The sequence below is a fragment of the Trypanosoma cruzi genome, genomic scaffold, assembly GCF_000209065.1.
Source record: "Trypanosoma cruzi strain CL Brener 1047053517109 genomic scaffold, whole genome shotgun sequence".
Taxonomy (NCBI): Eukaryota; Euglenozoa; class Kinetoplastea; order Trypanosomatida; family Trypanosomatidae; genus Trypanosoma; species Trypanosoma cruzi.
In genome coordinates this window covers 69,876-87,200 of record NW_001849476.1, presented here as the reverse complement: position 1 = coordinate 87,200, position 17,325 = coordinate 69,876, and the positions used below count along the sequence as shown (strand labels likewise).

The following is a 17,325-nucleotide window of genomic DNA, read 5'->3' as shown; positions in this document are numbered from 1 at the left end:
CGCGTGCTTCGCGTGCATGCGGAGCGCGACGGACTCCACCAGCGGCATTGGCTCATCCACGGCGGCTGAAGCGACAAAAGAACTCAATGCGTCCAGACTGAACCGGGCGCACGCCAGCTGCGAGAGTCGCTTTTGCACCGCCGGGTTGCGGACTAACAGGGCATCGTAACGCACCGTGTGTGTGGCGTGCAGGGCGCAAATTTCCTCCAGCTTCCCGAGTATGCCGCTGCACACCGCGGCAGATAAAATGTTTTGCTCAGCGGCAAAGGCATCCACGGAAGTGGCGGCATCCGAGACAACAGACCCGTCCGCCTCCTTCAGCGTCACGGCACGGATTCCACCACCAATGGCGCTGCTGCGCACCTTCTCACCGGACTGCACCAGCGGTACCGTCACTATTAAAGCCTCCCCGCTTTCTTTCGACGCGGCGAGGCGGACGGATGCCGGGGAGCTGCCTTCCTGCACAAGTACTGGAAACGTCCCACGCAACTTGACACGCGTGGGGTCGTTGTCACTCGCCACAACCCGCACCATGTCACGTGATTCAGACAGGGCGCACCACTCCCCCGATCCGTAGGCGTCGGCCAGCCAGTCCGTGCAGGGTGTTGACATTGCCTTTGCCTTCACAGCCTCGCACCTCGTTAACAACGCCCGACGCGATGTCTCACCCACTGACACTTTAGTCCCGCCGCTGTTTCTTTCAGCCGCATTGCCTGCCGGAGGCTTCTGAGGCGCCCGCGACGTAAAGTGTTGTAGCATCAACATATCCGCAAGCCGTCCTTGCTGGAGGAGCGTCGCCACAAAATCCACGCGGTTGCGAAAAAGCAGCACGCGACGCATTTTCTGTTGATTGCGCTCTGGCACACAGAGACACACCAGTGGACAAAAGCAAAAGTCAAATGAATGGACAAACAAGAAAATGTCTTTTCCCCTTCCTTTCCTCTTTTATTTATTTATTTTTTTTTTTAGATTCTTAACGGTCCTCCCCCCGCCCCGCCACGCCCCTTGCGACTGTCTGGGGACTCCCTTATTTTGTTGTGTGCTACTCTGCTTGTGGAGAAGGGTGGAAAAAGAAAAAAAAATAAGAAAAGAAAAAAACAAACAAACAAAAACCAAAAAACAAAAACGAACGGTCTTACCGGGGCAACAGGCATCCCTCATGGCGACAGGACGTGCGCAACCGTCCTCCTCTTGTGGGACTTCGTGCCCCCCTCCCCCTTCTCAAGAGAACACAAAAAGAAAAAAAAAAAAAGGACCATCTTCCTTTTCCCCTGCAGCAGCGAGTATATAAATATAAATATAAATGTAAATAAATAACTATTATATATAAAAATGTTCGTGGAATATAAACAAAATGTACGTTTTTATCCATGCGAGCGACACAAATATATATATATGAAAAAAAGGAAAAGGAAAATGGCTTGGAAACAAGTGGGAATAGAAACCGGAGACTCACACGTCCTTCTTTATTGCAGCATTCACACCGTGGCGCTTTAGGGATGCAACTACGCAGACCTTTTCTTCTCTTTCTCTTTCCCTACCCATGGCATTTAATATATTGCCCCCACCCCCCCCTCATTTCTGCTTTCCATGCTCCATATATATAGATACCTACGTATCTATGTGCATGCGCATTTGTCTGTATGTTTGTATGTGTGTGTTCTTTCCTCCGGCCCCCCTTCCCCTCCCCCTTCGTCAAATGTCGTCCGTCAGGTTTAGTTTCACTTTTCCGTCGCTCGTGTTGTCAAACGCCGGCTGGCCAAGAAAAGGGCACGTGGCACAGCGGAATGCATCCCCCTTGGCGCAGTTCCCACAACCACCCGCCGGCATCTGCGGCATCTCCACCTTTTTTCCCTCAGCCAGCATTTTCCTCTCCAATTCCGCCCGCCCGCATGTGCAGTTCTTGCAGGCGCGTCGCCGTGTCGTGCAGTCCTCCCCTTTCGTGGCCTCCTTCACAACGCGGTCCTCCTCGGTGAGCAACGCGTCCTCATCAACTGCCTGACGCGTCTTTAGGCTGAATGCCTGTGTCGTTGTAGAAGACATCACCCCCTCTTTTTCGGGTCCCTGCGTGTACGTATGCACTTTATAGCAGAAAGCTCACTTCAGCTATCGGAGAGACGTGGGTATACATTATTATTATTATTATTATTATTATAAGAAAGAAGTATTAGAAGAGATGACATGAGCCATGCATAAAGGCCGGCACATACACACAAACACATCCTTCCTCTCCCCATGCCTCTGCGCATTTCCATCCGTCCATGTCTTAATAATAAATAAATAAATAAATAAATAAATAAATAAAAAACAACAACAACAAAACACGGGCATGCGCGTGGATATCAGCGGCCACAACCAAATCGGCGCAAATCTTCCGCCCGTTCTTCACTCTCTCCCCACAACAACGGCTCCACGTGACCACTCGCGTTCATGCAGCTCGTGTATGGGGGATATATGTTTGATGACACAAGGGAGCAGACAATGAGACGCATGGCTTCTCGGGAAATCGGCAGAGGCCATCAAAACGCAGGGGGGAGGAGAGGGGAGGAGAAAAGACACAAGCGACAGGATTTGTCCAAAGCGATCCTCTCAAAAACGGCAGTTTCGCCTTTTAAAACGTTCCAGTCGCCCTCCTCTCAAACACGGAAAGAGATTGCCATCCCTTCAATCACCGGCAGTGCTGTTGCTCTCCTTGCCATTTCCCCCCCCCACCCCTTCTTCCGCATAAACACACAAATAAAAAATAAATCACACCGCCAACAAAAGCAAACGTACACCCACCCACAGAAAGAAAACAAACACACAAACCTCAACGCGTTAAATATGATGGCCATTGCAAAAATGCGCGCTTCTCGCTTGCAGGTTCCCCCTGTCTCTCTCTCTCTTTCCTTGCTATTTTAACGCGTCTGCTTCTCCCCGCCAGGAAGACTCATGCGCACCTCTGGACCCAAAGAAATCCCCTCCGCAAAATCAAGCACGCCAACCTCCATGTCTTCGGCAAAGTGATACGGTGCCGTCTGTATGCTCGGGCGTCTGTAGTACCACTCGGGGCGGCTCATGCTGCCGTCGGGGTTTATAACCACGTCACCGTCGCTCTGCGCGTGGGCATCCGTCACTGGGACCATCCGCATTCTCTTTTGAATAACTCCGCAGAATTTGTAGAGGTCGACAATTAATTCGCCGCAGCTGATTTCCGTCCCCTTTGAACGGGCCCCTGTCCACTCATAAAGTTTGGGGTGAATGTAGCATAGCACCAGCAGCGAGCTCTTGTCCATTGGGCGGCCCACATTTTCACTGATGAACATACGCAGGCGGCGTTTCCGCTCTGGCGTCCACTCAAATCCCTTCAGTCGTCTAACCGCAAAGCGGTTGTAACACCAGCGGTCCCCTTCACGTCCAAAAAGGCGATGATTTGCCTCAACAAGCTGTACACACTCATGACGCACTTTTCCATCCACATCGGGGGCGTGAATGTCAAGGTTATCAACCGACTCCATCAAAATCACACCGCGTTTCTGTTTTCGCTGCAGCATTGAGCGCTCCCTGTGCAGCACGTCGGCAATCGTGCCGGATGAAAACAAGGGACGACAACGCCCGGATGCATCCACAGAGGCGGCAGTGGAAGAGAGCGAGTGCGCCGACCAACGCTCCAGTTGTGCCGGCTCCACCACCACTGCCACGTGCGAAAACCTCAGGGCCGCGGGCCGCATGAGGCTGTACGCAAACTGCGCTATGGCAATCTTCCAACTCGTGATGCCGGTGCCCATGAGCAGCACGACATCGCCCTCACGCAAAGTCGGCTCCACCTTTGACCACTCCTCAAGAGGATATTCCTCGTGCGGCTGGAAAAGCGCATGCACGGACGCCTCCAACTGCCACCCCACCAGCACGCATAGCGAAAAGTAGCCAACAGAAAGAAGAAGAACGCACGTTCCAAGAGTCAAGCACTTCCGCGAAAACCGCTGCGCGCGGAAATAGCGCCACCTCCTCTGGAATGAAGAAAACAGCCATTGCGTGAGTGTGCCGGATTTGCATGTGTTCGCATCATACCTCGACATCTCCCCAGCACTGAGAAACCGTTTGCCGGCACCGTGACAGCTGCTACTAATCATAATCATACTACCGCTACAACGATGCAGCAGCGACGGTGGCTGTTTTTGCCGCCTAACCACAATTGCTGCCCACCTCATTTATGTCTATTACCACACACACACACACACACACACACACACACACACACACACACACACGATTACTGGAAAAGTGAGAGAGAGAGAGAGAAAGAGGCAGAAACCCCCTTCTTTTTACCCGTCCAATTTTTTATTCCCGATTTGTTCCCTTGCGGACCCCTTTTGTCCCTCCTCCAGCGGAGAGAAGCACAACAGAGAGGAAGTGAAAGAGAGAGAGAGACAGACAGAGAGAGAGAGAAAAAAAAAAAGTAAAAAAAAAAAAAAAAGGAAAGGGCGGCCCAGGCATCACAACACTCATCCAATCAGCAGAAAGAGCCCAATCCTTCCGGGCCCTCCCACTCCGAGCGGAACCGCAAGATCCGCAGAAAAAGATGGGAAGACACACACACACAGAGACAGAGACAGAGAGAGTGAGAGAGTGAGAGAGTGAGACAAAAGGCGTGAACCGAACCGAACGCATAAACAAAACAAAACAAAACCAAAACCAAAAACAAACACTACGAGCACGACAATGCACATGCACAAATAACAACCACTGGGAGACACAACAAACATTCCCCCCCCCTTCTCCTCCAACGCACCCTCTTGTGACATCATGCCGTGGGTTTCTTCTCCCTCGAGAAGGGCGGTGGTGCTGGTTGGCAACAACGCCCGTAAGCGGCGCAAGAGTAAAGTGCGGGGCAGTCACGGGGAAAGAAAAAAAAAAAAAACACGCACACACACAAAAAAAAAGGCGGAAAATAGTTGGATCAAAAAGCGAGTATAAATATAATGTATCTCTCTCTCTCTCTCTCTCTGATGCGCGTACGGCATAACCGTGGCGTACGCCGACACAAAAAATACAAGGGGAATGGAGGAAAAAACAAACAAACAAAAAAAAAAAACAACTCCAAATAACAGCACAGGGATATACATCACATAGCCATAAACAAGACGTAAAACGCATGCGTCTGTGCAGCTAGGCTACAGAGCGGGAAAAAAATGTTTTTTTTTTCTTTTTCTTTTTTTCCTTTTTCTTTTTTTTTATTTGTTTCGTATCGTTCAAATATTTTTTTTTTTTCCTGAGGGGAGAATTTCATTGTTATTTCATCGGTCATTTTGTTCCTGTGGATATTTCTTGTTTTATTTATTTATTACTAATTTTTTTTTTTTTTTTTTTGTATGCGACGTCCCCTCCATTCCATGCGATGCCGCCACGTTTTCATGGACGTGTGCTTCGCTACGGCCCAAAAGGAGGGGCGACGACGTCCTCGTCTCGTGCACATCCCCGGCCCCACACTTCATTTGGGGGCCACTCGCCCGCCAAGCAGCATAAATGCAGGCCGCGTACGAAACATCCAAATGTACCAAAGGACAAAGACACGTGTATAGGCAGAGAAGACCACCCACCCGCAATGAGTGTTTTTTTTCTTCTCTTTTTTTCTCTCTCTCTCTCTCTCCCTCTTTTCCCGTTCCCTGCTTTTTGGCGTCTCCCTTCTTTTTTTCTTTGTTCAATTTGATTTTTGTTGCTTGTTTACTGCACTTCACACGAAATCCCCCAAAAGGGGGGCTCTGACTACGGCTCCATGAGAGCCTCATGCAAGTAATCCTCAATGGAGAACGGCTCGTCTTTCCACTGGCGAAAAAAAGGGTGCTCCAGCAGCTCACCGGCTGTTGGGCGCTCCGCTGCCAGGGGCAGCCTACTAATACGAATGAAGTCAAGGAACTCCTCACTCAGCGGGCAGGACCGCGCGTACTTTCGCAGGTTCAACGGTGCCGCTATGCGTGATGCTCGATCAAATGCGTCCTCGCAGTCGGTTAAGTCGACAGGGTACTTACCAACAGCAAACTCCGCAAGTGTCATGCCTACTGCCCAAATGTCGCTTGCCTTTCCATGCGGTTCCCCACGTTGTCTCTCGGGACTCATGTACTTGTCTGTGCCGGAGCAATGCACACTGTCTGAGGAGCTTGTGCTGCCTCCTGATGAAAGGGCTTTTTGCATTGGTGGAGATGATTTCTCCTTTTTTGTTCCAGAAACGTGGTGCGTTTTGTTTTTTTTGTCACCAACACGTTCGTTGACTGCATCACAGCGTTGAGACAGTCCAAAGTCGCTTAGCTTCACAATACCCTTCTTGTTGACGAGAACATTACCGGGTTTGATGTCCCTATGAATATACCCACGTTCATGCATGTGCTGAACACCACGCAGAAGTTGTTCGCCCACCACTGCCACCAGGCGCTCCGGCACCTCCGTTTTCCTCTTCGTGCGTCGACCGGCTCTTCCTAAATCGTCTTCGACCGCATTATCGGTTTCGTCCCTTCCACACAAAAGTTTTTGCAGATGATCCAGACCACCATAGTGCATGTACTCCATTACCAGATCAAGTGCCATGATGTCCTCTGTGTAAAAGGCATTGTACACCTTTACCATAAACGGGCTCCGGTATGCCAAATGAAGAACCTGCAGTTCCCGTACCACAATAAGCTGCAACTGACGCAGACGCGTTGTGGACTTCAGGCGCTGTAAATTGCTCCCTCTCAACATATTCCAATCAAAAAATAGTGGTGAAAGATCAATGCGCTTGACAGCAAGAAGACGCTCCGTGGGCACATGTTCCGCCATAAAAACGCACGCAGACGCACCAACTCCGATTTGCGACATGATCCTCAAATCGCCATACCGCACCGCGTTTGGGGGCAAAGAAGCCAAAGATTTAGACTTCAAAGGCAGTTCCGAGTACGACAGAAGACTCATTGCGGATACGTCCTCCGATCCGGGCAGTGAGTAGAACTCGGGACTATCGGCTTCTTCAACTCCATGAACTCCATCCCCAACTGCTTGAGCGGGAGGCGGGACTACAAAACTGTTCTCTTGAAAGCGCGTTCTACTCTCAGACTTGAAGGGATCGTGAGATACTGCTTGGTTGGCATCCAATGAATAAGTGATGGGGCTGTACCGTGTGTCCATGCTTGCGGATAAGAGGGTGAATGAATTGTTAACTACTGGCTCGGCAGGAACAAGAATGGTTTCTGGGAGAAGGAGCTGCTGTGGAGCATCTTTCCCCGTAGACAGAGGCTCAGTGCTCCCACGTTTTTCGGCGTTCAGTAGCAATACATTCTGCATCGTGAGGCATCCCTCACTTGACACACGAAAAGGACCCGCCAGCAACACGCGTTTATCCTCCGATAACGAAAGCAGCGATGCCTTCTCTGGCCATGCAAACCTCCGATCATTCGGCCAAATAACCCCAGCAGCAGGGGATTGAGGGAGCTTTCCTACCTGTTGCTGTGCTGGCAAGCTCAGGCTCAGCCCATGGTTTGACTCACAGCCGATTGTGCACCCGGTTGGCGCTAACGTCGGCCCCTTCTGCGGTGATTGTGATGGCGGTAGGACTGGCATCTGCTTGCTCGTCCACCCCGTTGGGGTGAGTTGTTGCGTGGGCGCAAAGAAGGATGCGGGTGTTGTAAAAAGTGAGGGAGGCCGCCTCTTCTCCCGCGTCGTCAAACCCATTGTGAAACTACTGCTTTTCATGCCATACCCTTGTCCCATCGGCCTCACACTACAGCGGTTTGGGGTAAAAGCAGTGTGCATGTGCCGCTCTGGGCCTTCCTCCTTCGCCTCTTCGCCAAGTTGGTTCAAGCAATTTGACAGCATTGATATGGAGGCGGTGCCACCTTTACCGCCGTCGTTTCTCTCATGCCGTGGGAGCAGCCTGTCGGTGTACGGTGACAGCTTGCCCGGTGTAAACATGTGGCAGCTCCTTCCACGGTACTTTTGTGCCTATTCCTTTCCTGTTCTACTGTGTTTCTTCCGTTGCCGCTCTTTCCCTCTCCCCCCCTTCTCTCTCTCGCTCCCCTGCGTTGAGGAGGAGGCACCACCCGGAGTCGTGCAGTGGCGGCACGGGCACACACACACACACACACACACACTAAAAAATGATCCGGCGCAACCGCCTTCTTCTTCTTCTTCTTCTTCTTTCTCCCCGCCACGCACCACCCGAAATGGGAGGAGGCACACGGAGAATTCTGAAAAACAAAAAAAAACAAAAAAACAACAAAAACAGAAAATGAAGAAAGAAGGAAGGGAGCGGGCAAGAGAGGCACCATAAAGTACGGCACATGACAACACGCCCTCCCTCCCTCCCTCCCACACACACACACACACACGGCGGCCCTCAACAAAAATAAGAAATAAAAAAATAATAAAAAGTGAGTTTTTGAATCCCTCTTAATTTTATGTTCTCAAATATAAAAAAAAAAAAAAAAAAAAAAATGTGCTTCGTTTTTCTTTTTTTTCTCCTTTTTTTTTTTTTTTTTTTATGGGCCAACAGACATGACGGAAACAAACAAAAACAACAAACAAAATCAGGGAACATGTGCCCGGCTGAGGCCGTCGCACACATCCACAGACAGACAGGCAGGCAGGCAGAGAGAAAAACAACAAAAGTGAGGCGGACCGTCCGTTTCAACGCACCCTCCCCTCAAAAACAAAACAAAATCCCCCTTTGAAGTGAAAAAAAAAAAAAAAAAAAAAAAAAAAAGGTTTCACCCAACACGCATGCACCATAAATAAATAAATAAATAAACAAAAAGAGAGAAACAAAAAAAAAAGCCCCAACCGTTTTTTTTTTTTTTTATTTATTTATTTGTTTACATCACTCTATGAGAACCGTTGCCCCGCCGTGGCATCGCGAATTGCCAGCCATTTTTCTTTTTTTCTTTTCTCCCCCTCCTACGCCACCGTCACCGCCGTCGCAAAGAAGGAAAAAAAAACAAAACTCTGGACTCCCTGCTGCCCTCCCCTCCCCTTTAAAACGGCGGTATTTTTTTTTTCTTTTCTTTTTTTTTGGGGGAAAAAAAAGAATCAATCAAACAAACAGAGAGCTGTACAGAAGAAAACAACAACAACACACGCACACCATAAAAAAAAAGAAAAAAAGAAAAAAAAAAAGAAAAATGAGCACGCAATTCTCTCCCACACGTATTTTGGCCTCATCCGATTAAATATCTCTAAAAGCAAAGAAACATACAGATATATAAATATATATAAATATATATAGATAGATAGATGGATAGGTAGATATACAGATATTTTTACGTGCATGTCCACATAATTTCACGCACGCATGTGTACGATGATTGCAATGCATAAAGCATCGCTGTTGATGATGGCATCCTACCGCAAGAAGCGACAACCCGGAACGCACCCTCCACACACGGTGAAATCTGGAAAAAGGCGCCAGGCAGATGCATTTACGCTTCGCAGTTCCTGGCAGCATGCACAGGGAGCCAGACAGAGGAAGACGCAGCAGCAGTCACCGATGATGTTGCCTCGCGTCCCGTTCTTTTTTCGCAGGTTGTACCGCGTGAACCACCGGCCAACGGGGCAGCAGAGAATACAGAAACAGTGCGGCCAGACAGAGCACGGATCATCCAGGCTGGATGCGTACAGCTTACACATGGAGAACGGGCTTAGACACGTCCAGTGCACCAGGCAGTAAATAACACCCAAAAGGTCCGGATGACCGCAGCATGGCGCCAGCTTCCAGCACTCCCACACCGCACCGGCTTGGCCTGACCATTCCAACTGGTCCAGTCCACAGAGGCCGAGCGGCAGTGTGCTCTCAATCTCTCTTATCTGTACGGACATTTCCCGCGAATGCTTTGTTTAAGAATTTAAAAGTAGAAATGACAAAAACACGGGAAAAACTTCTTCTATTTCTTTTGCACTCCAAACGAAAACAAAAAAACAACAACAAAACAACAACAACAAAGGAGATGCTAACCAAAGAGTGGCGCCTGCAGAGATGCACCTAACGGCAGACACGCGGGGGAGAAGGTGCGGGGAGGCCACCCAACAAAAGTAGATACACGCACAGACAACACAAAAAGGAATTCTTGTTTAAGCAGACACACGGTGCAGCAGATGGCTGGTTATTTCAGCAGCCTCAGCCACGTATATATATATATATATATATATATATATATGTATACACTGCTGTAAAAACTATCGTTTCGCCTTACCGGCCTGCAGATCGAACGGCTCAAGGGACAAAAGAGAGCACAGAAAGGATGTCAATTGCAGAGTCGCAACAGGGCCCCCGTCAGCATCCTCTCGACCGCACTTGAGCGACCCAACAAACGGTGTGCCAAGAGGCGAAACGCCAAAAAGAATACCGGCGGCCCCACTATTGCCCCGGCGAGGCTCGTTGTGTTGCAGCACGATGAGTGAACGTACAACAAATCGCGTTGCGACACCGCGGATGAGCTCTGAGAGGAGAATTTTCAATAAAACAAGAATCGCCAACGACAACGCAAAAAGTAATGGTGCACGGAGAAGCATCATAGAGACAAACGGGTAGAGGCTCCACAGTAGCAGTGCTGCATACGGCACAGGAATATAACCAGTACGCTTTACGTACTTTGGAAAAAAGCCGTCGCTCGCCGACAGAAGTGTCTTCACGTTGTCCACATGCAGTTGCGGTTCATCAACGCAGCGGATGTGAATATTGTCGCCAAGCCGCCAGAGCACCGTTTCTGCCGCCATGTCAAGTATCGTGAGTTGCGCGTAGGTGCGGTAAACGCTAAGGGAGATGCCATTAAACTTCGCTACAAAGAGGTGCTTCGTAAAATCCACAAACACTTCCCCCAAAAACACCAGAAGCATGTCGGCAATATCCAATACATGAAACCGCTCGTGCATGTGCTGCAAGGCCATGACAAGAACAAAAAGCAGGAACTTAAATCGTTCCACGGCATCCGCCGCTGTCACCTGCAGTAACGACTCCCGGTTATATTTCTTGTACGCCGCGCCCTTCACTTCGCTGAGGTTCGTTCCCACCATCAGAGCCAGCAGCAGGCGATCCTCCGCATTCACCGCAACGTTCAGCGTGACAACAGAGAGCAGCAGCGTCACTGCATGCGCCGCGACACACACCACGGAAAGTATAGCGCTCCCAACCGGAAGCCATAATGAATGCGTAAAGAGTACCTCGGGTCTCGGATGTTGTGGGTGTTTTTTGTCCCAATTTTGCACGCTTATTGTCAGAACCTCAATCACTTCCTGCGAGAGGGCTGAAAGTAGCCTGTCCACAACTTCAAGAATATTAAAGACCATCACAAGTTTAATAAATGACGTACGCCGCACCACATGGTAGAGGTAGGCGTATAGGTGTGTTGCATACAACGATAGGGAGCAGTATGTCAACATGCCAACTACAATGAGGACCAACGCCACGATATCGCGTCGTTCGAGGCGCGGAAATGCCACAATACACTTCAGTGGAAGGAGTAGCATCGACAGGAGATTCTCCGCCATGCCAAGTATCGTAAGGGCAAAGTAAAACTCAATCTCCACCAACATCTCCGGCATGCGTACAAAATGGTCCAAATATTCGTTAAACCCCGTGCCTTTTGGCAGGTGCGAGGCGTCGTCCCCGTCGTGCACTGACCGCCCCGCCCGCTCACTCCTTGTGGAGCCGAATAAACTACGCAGAATCTGTTCTCTCATTTGGATTCCGCCACCCCTAAACTAAAGAAAAAAGCAAAAACCAAAAAACCAAAAAAACAACAACAACAAAAACAAAAACCAAAAGAAGAGAGAGGAGGGAAAGGAAACACCAATAAGGCATCAAGAAAAGAATACATCCAAAATAATTTACAAGGGCTTCTGCCCAATACCCACACAAACACACAGAGAGAGAGGGAGAGAGAGGGTGAGACATGCCCTCAGCCCGAGACGCGGCGAGGAAGGCCACAAATAAAAAAAAGAAAAATATATATATATATAATATAATACGTGTTATCATGCATGGATGTATTTATCGATATGACAGGGAGACACGCCTCACCTCTACTTTTTTACAGTGCCACCTGCTCCTGCAGCTTCTGCACTACGTGTGCAAATTCCCCATCTCCAAGTTTTTGTCCCTTCTTCATGTTGCGACGCTCCTTCTTAACCATTTCCTGCATCGACCTTCGTACCCGTTCAATGAATGGAACAAGTTGAGAAAATATATCCTCCGGCTTCTTCTTCGCATCAATGATGCCAAAGTACTGCAGAAATTTTATTCGTGTGTTATCAAGACGGCCGTAATGCTGCTTTAGTTCCTGCAGTTCTCCAGTCACACGCATCGTGAATTCCACCGCAAAGGGGACAAAAGGATCCTCCGCATCCGTGCCAAGCTCAACCAGTTTCTTTTTCACAAAGGTACAGTGATTCTGGAATACCTGCACTGCCTTCTCCGCCTCTTGCATGGCCATCTCCACGTCCCCCCAACTGATCTGCATCACATTCGCGGTCAAAACAGGCTTCATCTCATCGATAAGATGTAGGGCCTCGGGACGGCGCACCTTCACAGTAGTCACAAGGTATGTGAAAAGTGACAACTTTCCTTTATTGTCTTTCGTCAACTCCAGTTTATCCAAAAGGCTTAAATTCACCGCACCAGCATTACCCCTGCGTGCATCTCCATAATTCATCATATTACCAAAATTTAGCAGCAGTCCGAGATAGTACGGCAAGTATTTGCTGTTCAGCACGGCCACCATACTCTCCTGTAAACGATGCATTGGCTTCAACACGGCCTGACGACTCTCTTCCCATTCTATTGAGAAGAGCCACGCAGAGACACGTCGCCTGAACTCCGGCATAGCGATCATCATTGCCATGTACTTTTCTTGTGGTTCGTACTCTTCTTCGGGTTTTTTGTTGGCGTTTTTGAGAAACTCCGCGCGCACCTCATCCGTGGGGGCTTGCGCCAGCATGGCGGTGAGCATCTCACGAGAAAGCACATTGGCGTCCAAATCAAACAGGGCACGCTGCACGTTGGGAATGCTTGGAAGTTTATGAAGTACAATGGAGAGATTACGATGCAAATCCTCGCGCAACAGGAGAACCTTCTGGGGCCTTGGCTGAGAAACTGGCTTTGCCTCCACCTCCTTCTGCGAGAAAAGTTGCTCAAACTCCGCGTAATCAAAGGTGGTGTCGTGCAGAGTGCCCGCATTGATCAGCGACCACACGGACTCCACGGTATCGGAAAAAGGAATTTTGTCCCAATGCAGCGGCTTCATTCGCTTCTTCGGTGCGGGTCCCTTGAAAAACACCTTTGACGGGGCCGAGGGAGTTTTTGCAGCTGGTCCGGGGACAGGGAGGTTTCCATTTGGCGGCTTCTTCGCCCCGGACGGCGGCGGCGGCGGTGGCGGTGGCGCACCTTTCTTACCTCCTGCAGAAGTTGGTGGCGGTGGTGGCGGCGGCGGCCCTGCCTTGGCAGGCAATGCGGAACGTTGTTGTGGGTGTTGTTGTGAAGCCACTGGCAGCGATGGTGGCGGCGGCGGCGGTAGCGGTTTCTCCCCTTTCGGGGCGGTCTGCTGCTGCTGCTGCTGCTGCTTCTGTTGTGCCGCCCCGTTTGAGGCCGCCTCCTCATTATTACTCTTGTCGTCCTCCTCGTCGTCAGGTGGCGGGGCGTCACTTTCGTCGCTCGGCGGCGGCATCATGTCTTCTTCATCGTCGCCGTCGGATGGAGCAAAATGCTCGTCGTCGTTGTTCATGGCAGCATGCCTCCCGGCGGGCCCTGCGGCGAACATCTTCGACACCACAGGGCGAATGTCATTGGCCGTCACAAACTTCTCCAACAGGGCCATGCGTGCAGCCGTGATTTCATTCTGCCCGGCGGAAACGTCTATGGGCTCCAGCTTGCCAGACGCCAACTGATCGACGTGAAGACCACCACCCGCGTGAAAGCGTCGCGCTGGATGATAATTGACGGAGGTATGTGGTATAAGAAGACGCATGGCACGCACCGTCTCCTGCGTGCGCTCAAGCTCCTGCTTCAACATACGTACCTTTGCCTGCTGCTGCTGGAAAACATAAAGAGCATCCATGGCGGCGTCGCACTTCCGCTTTGCCTCCTCGTACTGCAGTCTATATTTGCTCGCTTCCTCCCAGCTGCGCGGGATGGTGAAGTTAGACAGCCGCTGAAAGCTGGCTAGCTGCTTCGCCACGTCAGCGTCCTCAATGACAGTAAGACGCTTCAGAAGCGAGAGGACGCCGCACTCCTTCCAGCGGAAAAAAAGTTTCTTCGCCTTAAGTTCAGAGACCTCTTTTTTCTTCTTGAGGAGAATGTTCATAAATAGAAGCGTCTTGTGCGTCACGAGAAGATCGTCACCGCTCAATAGTGGGACAAGCGGGGCGTACGGGAGCACACCCACACCGATACGCTTCTTTGCAGCCTGATTAATCATCTTGTGGCCGCCCTCCACCATGCCGCAGATAACAATGAGAGTCTCAAGCGTTGGCTTCGCAATGTTTAGCGGCACCAAACTGCCGTCATGGGAAGGAACCAGCAGACCGTAGATGCGCTCCACAAGTTCAGGGGTTTCAGCAATCTGCTCCACCGCGTTCACGTACACGAGTAAGTTGCGCAGGACACTGAGCATCGCCGCCTGAAGATTACCACTCGCTGTTTTAATCTGAAGCAGGAGGATGTTCAGTCCATCTTCCTCAAGAAACTGTTCTGCAAACTCGGCGCCCTGCACCAGTGTGTTCAGCTCCAGTACCAGCTTGCGCTTCCGCTGCCCCTGGTTCTCCTCATAAAGCAATATATCGATAGCGTCCCGAACGGAGGTACCGCTGCCAGTGGGTCCTCCAATGGGCGAGATGGATGTGACACTCATGGCGGCCTCTTTTTTTTTTTTTTTTTCTTTGTTGGCTAAGCGTTAACTTGTCGCGGGGCAATTCTGCCGCAAAGCAGAAAAAATAATAATAATAAAACGAAAGCAAACCAAAAACACACATATGCATACACGCACACACACGCCCTCACGGTCAACGGCAACGTGTATCTTTCTCTCCCTCCCTCTCTTCGCATGCCGCATCTATGGCCCATGAGCATGCACACCATCAGCACGAGAGATACCCAAAAAGAAAAAAAAGGAGGGGAAATATCAGTTGCTTCGTTCATTCACCAACCACACGCATCCCTTCTTTTTCCCCCTTCAGTTGTACTCCATCCAACTGTCATGTGCGGGCCCTTTGCGCGCGACAGGGCAGAAATGAACACTGGTGCAGTTCCGGGCAGTGATGGAAAGAAAAAAAGAAGCTTACGCCAACATGTCACTCCTTTTGGATAGGTCCGGGGCCATCGGGGTGTTTTCCCGTAGCCGCGAGTTAAGCGCCGCGAGAGCAATGGAGCGGCGCCGCTCCGCGTCCTCTTCCGTAGATCCCGGAAGCGGCGTGAGGTTGGCAGCGCCGCGCAGGATGGTGATCGACACCGCACTCTCTATGCCCATGTCTTTTTGCTCCTCTGCACTGCCACGCCGCTGACTGACGCCAAAGCAGGAGAGCAGCCTTGAGGCAATTGGGTGAAGCAACACGCGAAACGCCACCGGGGGCTCCACGCGGAACAGCGGCTGAAGCATCCACGAGATGCATAGGGCCAAAAATGCAGGTAAAAATATGCTGCCTGGGAATATATTCTCACTATCTATATCCTCATCACTGATTTTTTGGCGTTCACGAAATAAAATATCCACGACAACTGAAAAGCCAAGAAGAATTGCCGGCAAATGCCGCCGCTGTACATGCGAGGCCAAAATGCCTCGAAGGGCTCCAGCCATTGGAGACGCCGCCACCCATGGAACGAGAAGTGCGGCGGCGGGAGGCCACACGCCACAGAAGCACTGCAGGAAACATGAAAACCCCAGCGGATGCAACAGTGCACTCAATACAAGCAGAAGGCCAGCGGTCGCAGTCCCTGTCACCAAAATTAGCTGCAGAAATGTGACGGTGCCCACCGCGGCCTCCACCATTGCTCCAATGCTGAGCATGTACCCGACACCAATCGCACAAAGAATAACATTGGACTCCACAAAGATATAGCTGAGAACGTTCCACGGATAGCTATGCACGGAGAAGGTGTGTGCCGGAATGAGGCCAAATACCCGTAGGAGGGTCGTCGACCACTGACTGAGTGCAGTAGTCACACAGAGAGAGGCGGCAATAAACTTGCAGGCAGCACCCCCAGCCAACATAGTGACGTTCCCACAGCACTGTTCAGATACCAATAATAAAAAAAAAGAAAAGAAAGAAAGAACGAAAGAGACATCAAAAAGAAAACAAACAAACAGGAAGGTGGGGGAAAAGAGGGAGGGCATACGTTTGTCATTGCCTGGGAAAAACAGTCGAGAAGAAAAAAAAATATCCAGAATGCAAATGAGAGGCAAAAAAAAAAAAAAAAAAAAGCCAACGCCCGTACTTTGAAAAAAAGAAATAATAAATAAATGAAATCCTTCACTCAAAACACATTGGTTCCATTTTTCTTTTCCTTTTTTTTTTTTTTTTCGAGGGGTGAAGTTTGGGGATTAATAGACGCCATTCCCCAGCACGGCGACGGAGGACGCGGAGAAAATGCCTCCGTTACCATACACCATGGCTCGCTTCGGTACCGGCCATATTTGGCGATTCCCAGCGCTGCAGGCCATCTGTGCGATGGCCTCCGTGACGTTGTACATCGCGGGAACCTCCCATGGGGCACCAAAGCACTGCAACCCGCCGTGCGTGTTGATGCGGAGCTGTGACGGCTCAATGACGCCCTGATTCTTCATCATTTCACTGTACGCGGCCTCCACGAACTCCCCGCCCTTCCCAATCGGGCAGAGGCCCACCGCCTCAATCGCGCGAATCAGGCAAATCGGAAAACAGTCATAAAGACCAAAAAAATCAATATCTTGAATGCCCAACTGCGCGGCGCCAAGCGCAAATTTGACCGCCCGTTCGCAGGAAAAGAGTTCGGGTGTGATGTTTTCAATGGCGGGTGGAAAAAGCGGACCGGAGGCTTCGCCGACACTCACTACGACCGGTTTTGACGAATCTAATTTTTTCCGTGCAAAGTAACGTGCGTAGTGTGATTCACTCGAGAGTATCAGCGCCACGGCGCCGTCAGCACGCCGTGCACATTCCAGCAGGTTGGTGACTGGGGCAATCCGGCGTGAGCGCAGCACCTCGTCCAGTTTATAAGGCTCACGACACATGGCGTCCGGATGGCGCGCCGCCATAGAGCTCATGAGTACCGGCACCATCGCGAGTTGCTCGCGTTTAAGACCGTAGCGCTTCATGTACCACTGAGCATACCGATCATATCCCGTTCGGTATACATGG

The 17,325-nt window shown here is 50.4% G+C and overlaps 9 protein-coding genes across 9 annotated transcripts, besides 42 other annotated features; all 9 read right to left on the bottom strand.

The window, feature by feature from the left end:
• Tc00.1047053511393.88 (hypothetical protein, conserved) lies at positions 1 to 840 on the bottom strand (the record flags this gene model as incomplete). Its single annotated transcript, XM_803783.1, has 1 exon — positions 1 to 840. A coding segment is annotated over one exon (840 nt), but the record flags the coding sequence as incomplete, so codon positions are not given.
• Positions 1 to 11,376: a sequence feature (heterozygous, Esmeraldo-like haplotype).
• Positions 944 to 968: a sequence feature (AT_rich).
• Positions 1,068 to 1,126: a sequence feature (T-rich).
• Positions 1,285 to 1,334: a sequence feature (AT_rich).
• Tc00.1047053511393.79 (hypothetical protein, conserved) lies at positions 1,696 to 2,043 on the bottom strand (the record flags this gene model as incomplete). The annotated part of the gene is made up of 1 exon (XM_803782.1): positions 1,696 to 2,043. One exon carries the CDS (start codon positions 2,041 to 2,043, stop codon positions 1,696 to 1,698), a length of 348 nt encoding a protein of 115 aa, XP_808875.1.
• Positions 2,130 to 2,155: a microsatellite.
• Positions 2,272 to 2,305: a microsatellite.
• On the bottom strand, positions 2,898 to 4,190 carry Tc00.1047053511393.70 (hypothetical protein, conserved; the record flags this gene model as incomplete). The annotated part of the gene is made up of 1 exon (XM_803781.1): positions 2,898 to 4,190. The coding sequence occupies one exon, from the start codon at positions 4,188 to 4,190 to the stop codon at positions 2,898 to 2,900; it is 1,293 nt and encodes a 430-aa protein (XP_808874.1).
• Positions 4,204 to 4,250: a microsatellite.
• Positions 4,384 to 4,428: a microsatellite.
• Positions 4,428 to 4,461: a microsatellite.
• Positions 4,554 to 4,622: a sequence feature (CT-rich).
• Positions 4,651 to 4,685: a microsatellite.
• Positions 4,967 to 4,987: a microsatellite.
• Positions 5,175 to 5,223: a microsatellite.
• Positions 5,304 to 5,349: a sequence feature (A-rich).
• Positions 5,602 to 5,634: a microsatellite.
• Tc00.1047053511393.60 (protein kinase, putative) lies at positions 5,746 to 7,920 on the bottom strand (the record flags this gene model as incomplete). Its single annotated transcript, XM_803780.1, has 1 exon — positions 5,746 to 7,920. The coding sequence occupies one exon, from the start codon at positions 7,918 to 7,920 to the stop codon at positions 5,746 to 5,748; it is 2,175 nt and encodes a 724-aa protein (XP_808873.1).
• Positions 8,075 to 8,099: a microsatellite.
• Positions 8,124 to 8,147: a microsatellite.
• Positions 8,199 to 8,236: a sequence feature (T-rich).
• Positions 8,350 to 8,378: a sequence feature (AT_rich).
• Positions 8,420 to 8,442: a microsatellite.
• Positions 8,452 to 8,488: a microsatellite.
• Positions 8,575 to 8,609: a microsatellite.
• Positions 8,683 to 8,710: a microsatellite.
• Positions 8,735 to 8,759: a microsatellite.
• Positions 8,791 to 8,817: a sequence feature (AT_rich).
• Positions 8,993 to 9,017: a microsatellite.
• Positions 9,092 to 9,126: a microsatellite.
• Positions 9,200 to 9,260: a microsatellite.
• Tc00.1047053511393.49 (hypothetical protein, conserved) lies at positions 9,346 to 9,819 on the bottom strand (the record flags this gene model as incomplete). The annotated part of the gene is made up of 1 exon (XM_803784.1): positions 9,346 to 9,819. The coding sequence occupies one exon, from the start codon at positions 9,817 to 9,819 to the stop codon at positions 9,346 to 9,348; it is 474 nt and encodes a 157-aa protein (XP_808877.1).
• Positions 9,918 to 9,942: a microsatellite.
• Positions 10,127 to 10,162: a microsatellite.
• Tc00.1047053511393.40 (hypothetical protein, conserved) lies at positions 10,177 to 11,679 on the bottom strand (the record flags this gene model as incomplete). Its single annotated transcript, XM_803779.1, has 1 exon — positions 10,177 to 11,679. The coding sequence occupies one exon, from the start codon at positions 11,677 to 11,679 to the stop codon at positions 10,177 to 10,179; it is 1,503 nt and encodes a 500-aa protein (XP_808872.1).
• Positions 11,377 to 11,931: a sequence feature (areas merged during assembly that could not be assigned to a particular haplotype. This can correspond to areas where the two haplotypes were merged or to regions with more than two copies in the genome that were merged during assembly.).
• Positions 11,709 to 11,763: a microsatellite.
• Positions 11,927 to 11,966: a sequence feature (AT_rich).
• Positions 11,932 to 13,065: a sequence feature (areas merged during assembly that could not be assigned to a particular haplotype. This can correspond to areas where the two haplotypes were merged or to regions with more than two copies in the genome that were merged during assembly.).
• Tc00.1047053511393.30 (formin homology 2 (FH2) domain protein, putative) lies at positions 12,030 to 14,843 on the bottom strand (the record flags this gene model as incomplete). The annotated part of the gene is made up of 1 exon (XM_803778.1): positions 12,030 to 14,843. One exon carries the CDS (start codon positions 14,841 to 14,843, stop codon positions 12,030 to 12,032), a length of 2,814 nt encoding a protein of 937 aa, XP_808871.1.
• Positions 13,066 to 13,084: a sequence feature (areas merged during assembly that could not be assigned to a particular haplotype. This can correspond to areas where the two haplotypes were merged or to regions with more than two copies in the genome that were merged during assembly.).
• Positions 13,085 to 17,325: a sequence feature (areas merged during assembly that could not be assigned to a particular haplotype. This can correspond to areas where the two haplotypes were merged or to regions with more than two copies in the genome that were merged during assembly.).
• Positions 13,353 to 13,378: a microsatellite.
• Positions 13,483 to 13,514: a microsatellite.
• Positions 13,536 to 13,565: a microsatellite.
• On the bottom strand, positions 15,270 to 16,322 carry Tc00.1047053511393.20 (rhomboid-like protein, putative; the record flags this gene model as incomplete). The annotated part of the gene is made up of 1 exon (XM_803777.1): positions 15,270 to 16,322. The coding sequence occupies one exon, from the start codon at positions 16,320 to 16,322 to the stop codon at positions 15,270 to 15,272; it is 1,053 nt and encodes a 350-aa protein (XP_808870.1).
• Positions 16,231 to 16,292: a sequence feature (T-rich).
• Positions 16,390 to 16,409: a microsatellite.
• Positions 16,482 to 16,509: a microsatellite.
• Tc00.1047053511393.10 (nonspecific lipid-transfer protein, putative) lies at positions 16,530 to 17,325 on the bottom strand (the record flags this gene model as incomplete). The annotated part of the gene is made up of 1 exon (XM_803776.1): positions 16,530 to 17,325. A coding segment is annotated over one exon (796 nt), but the record flags the coding sequence as incomplete, so codon positions are not given.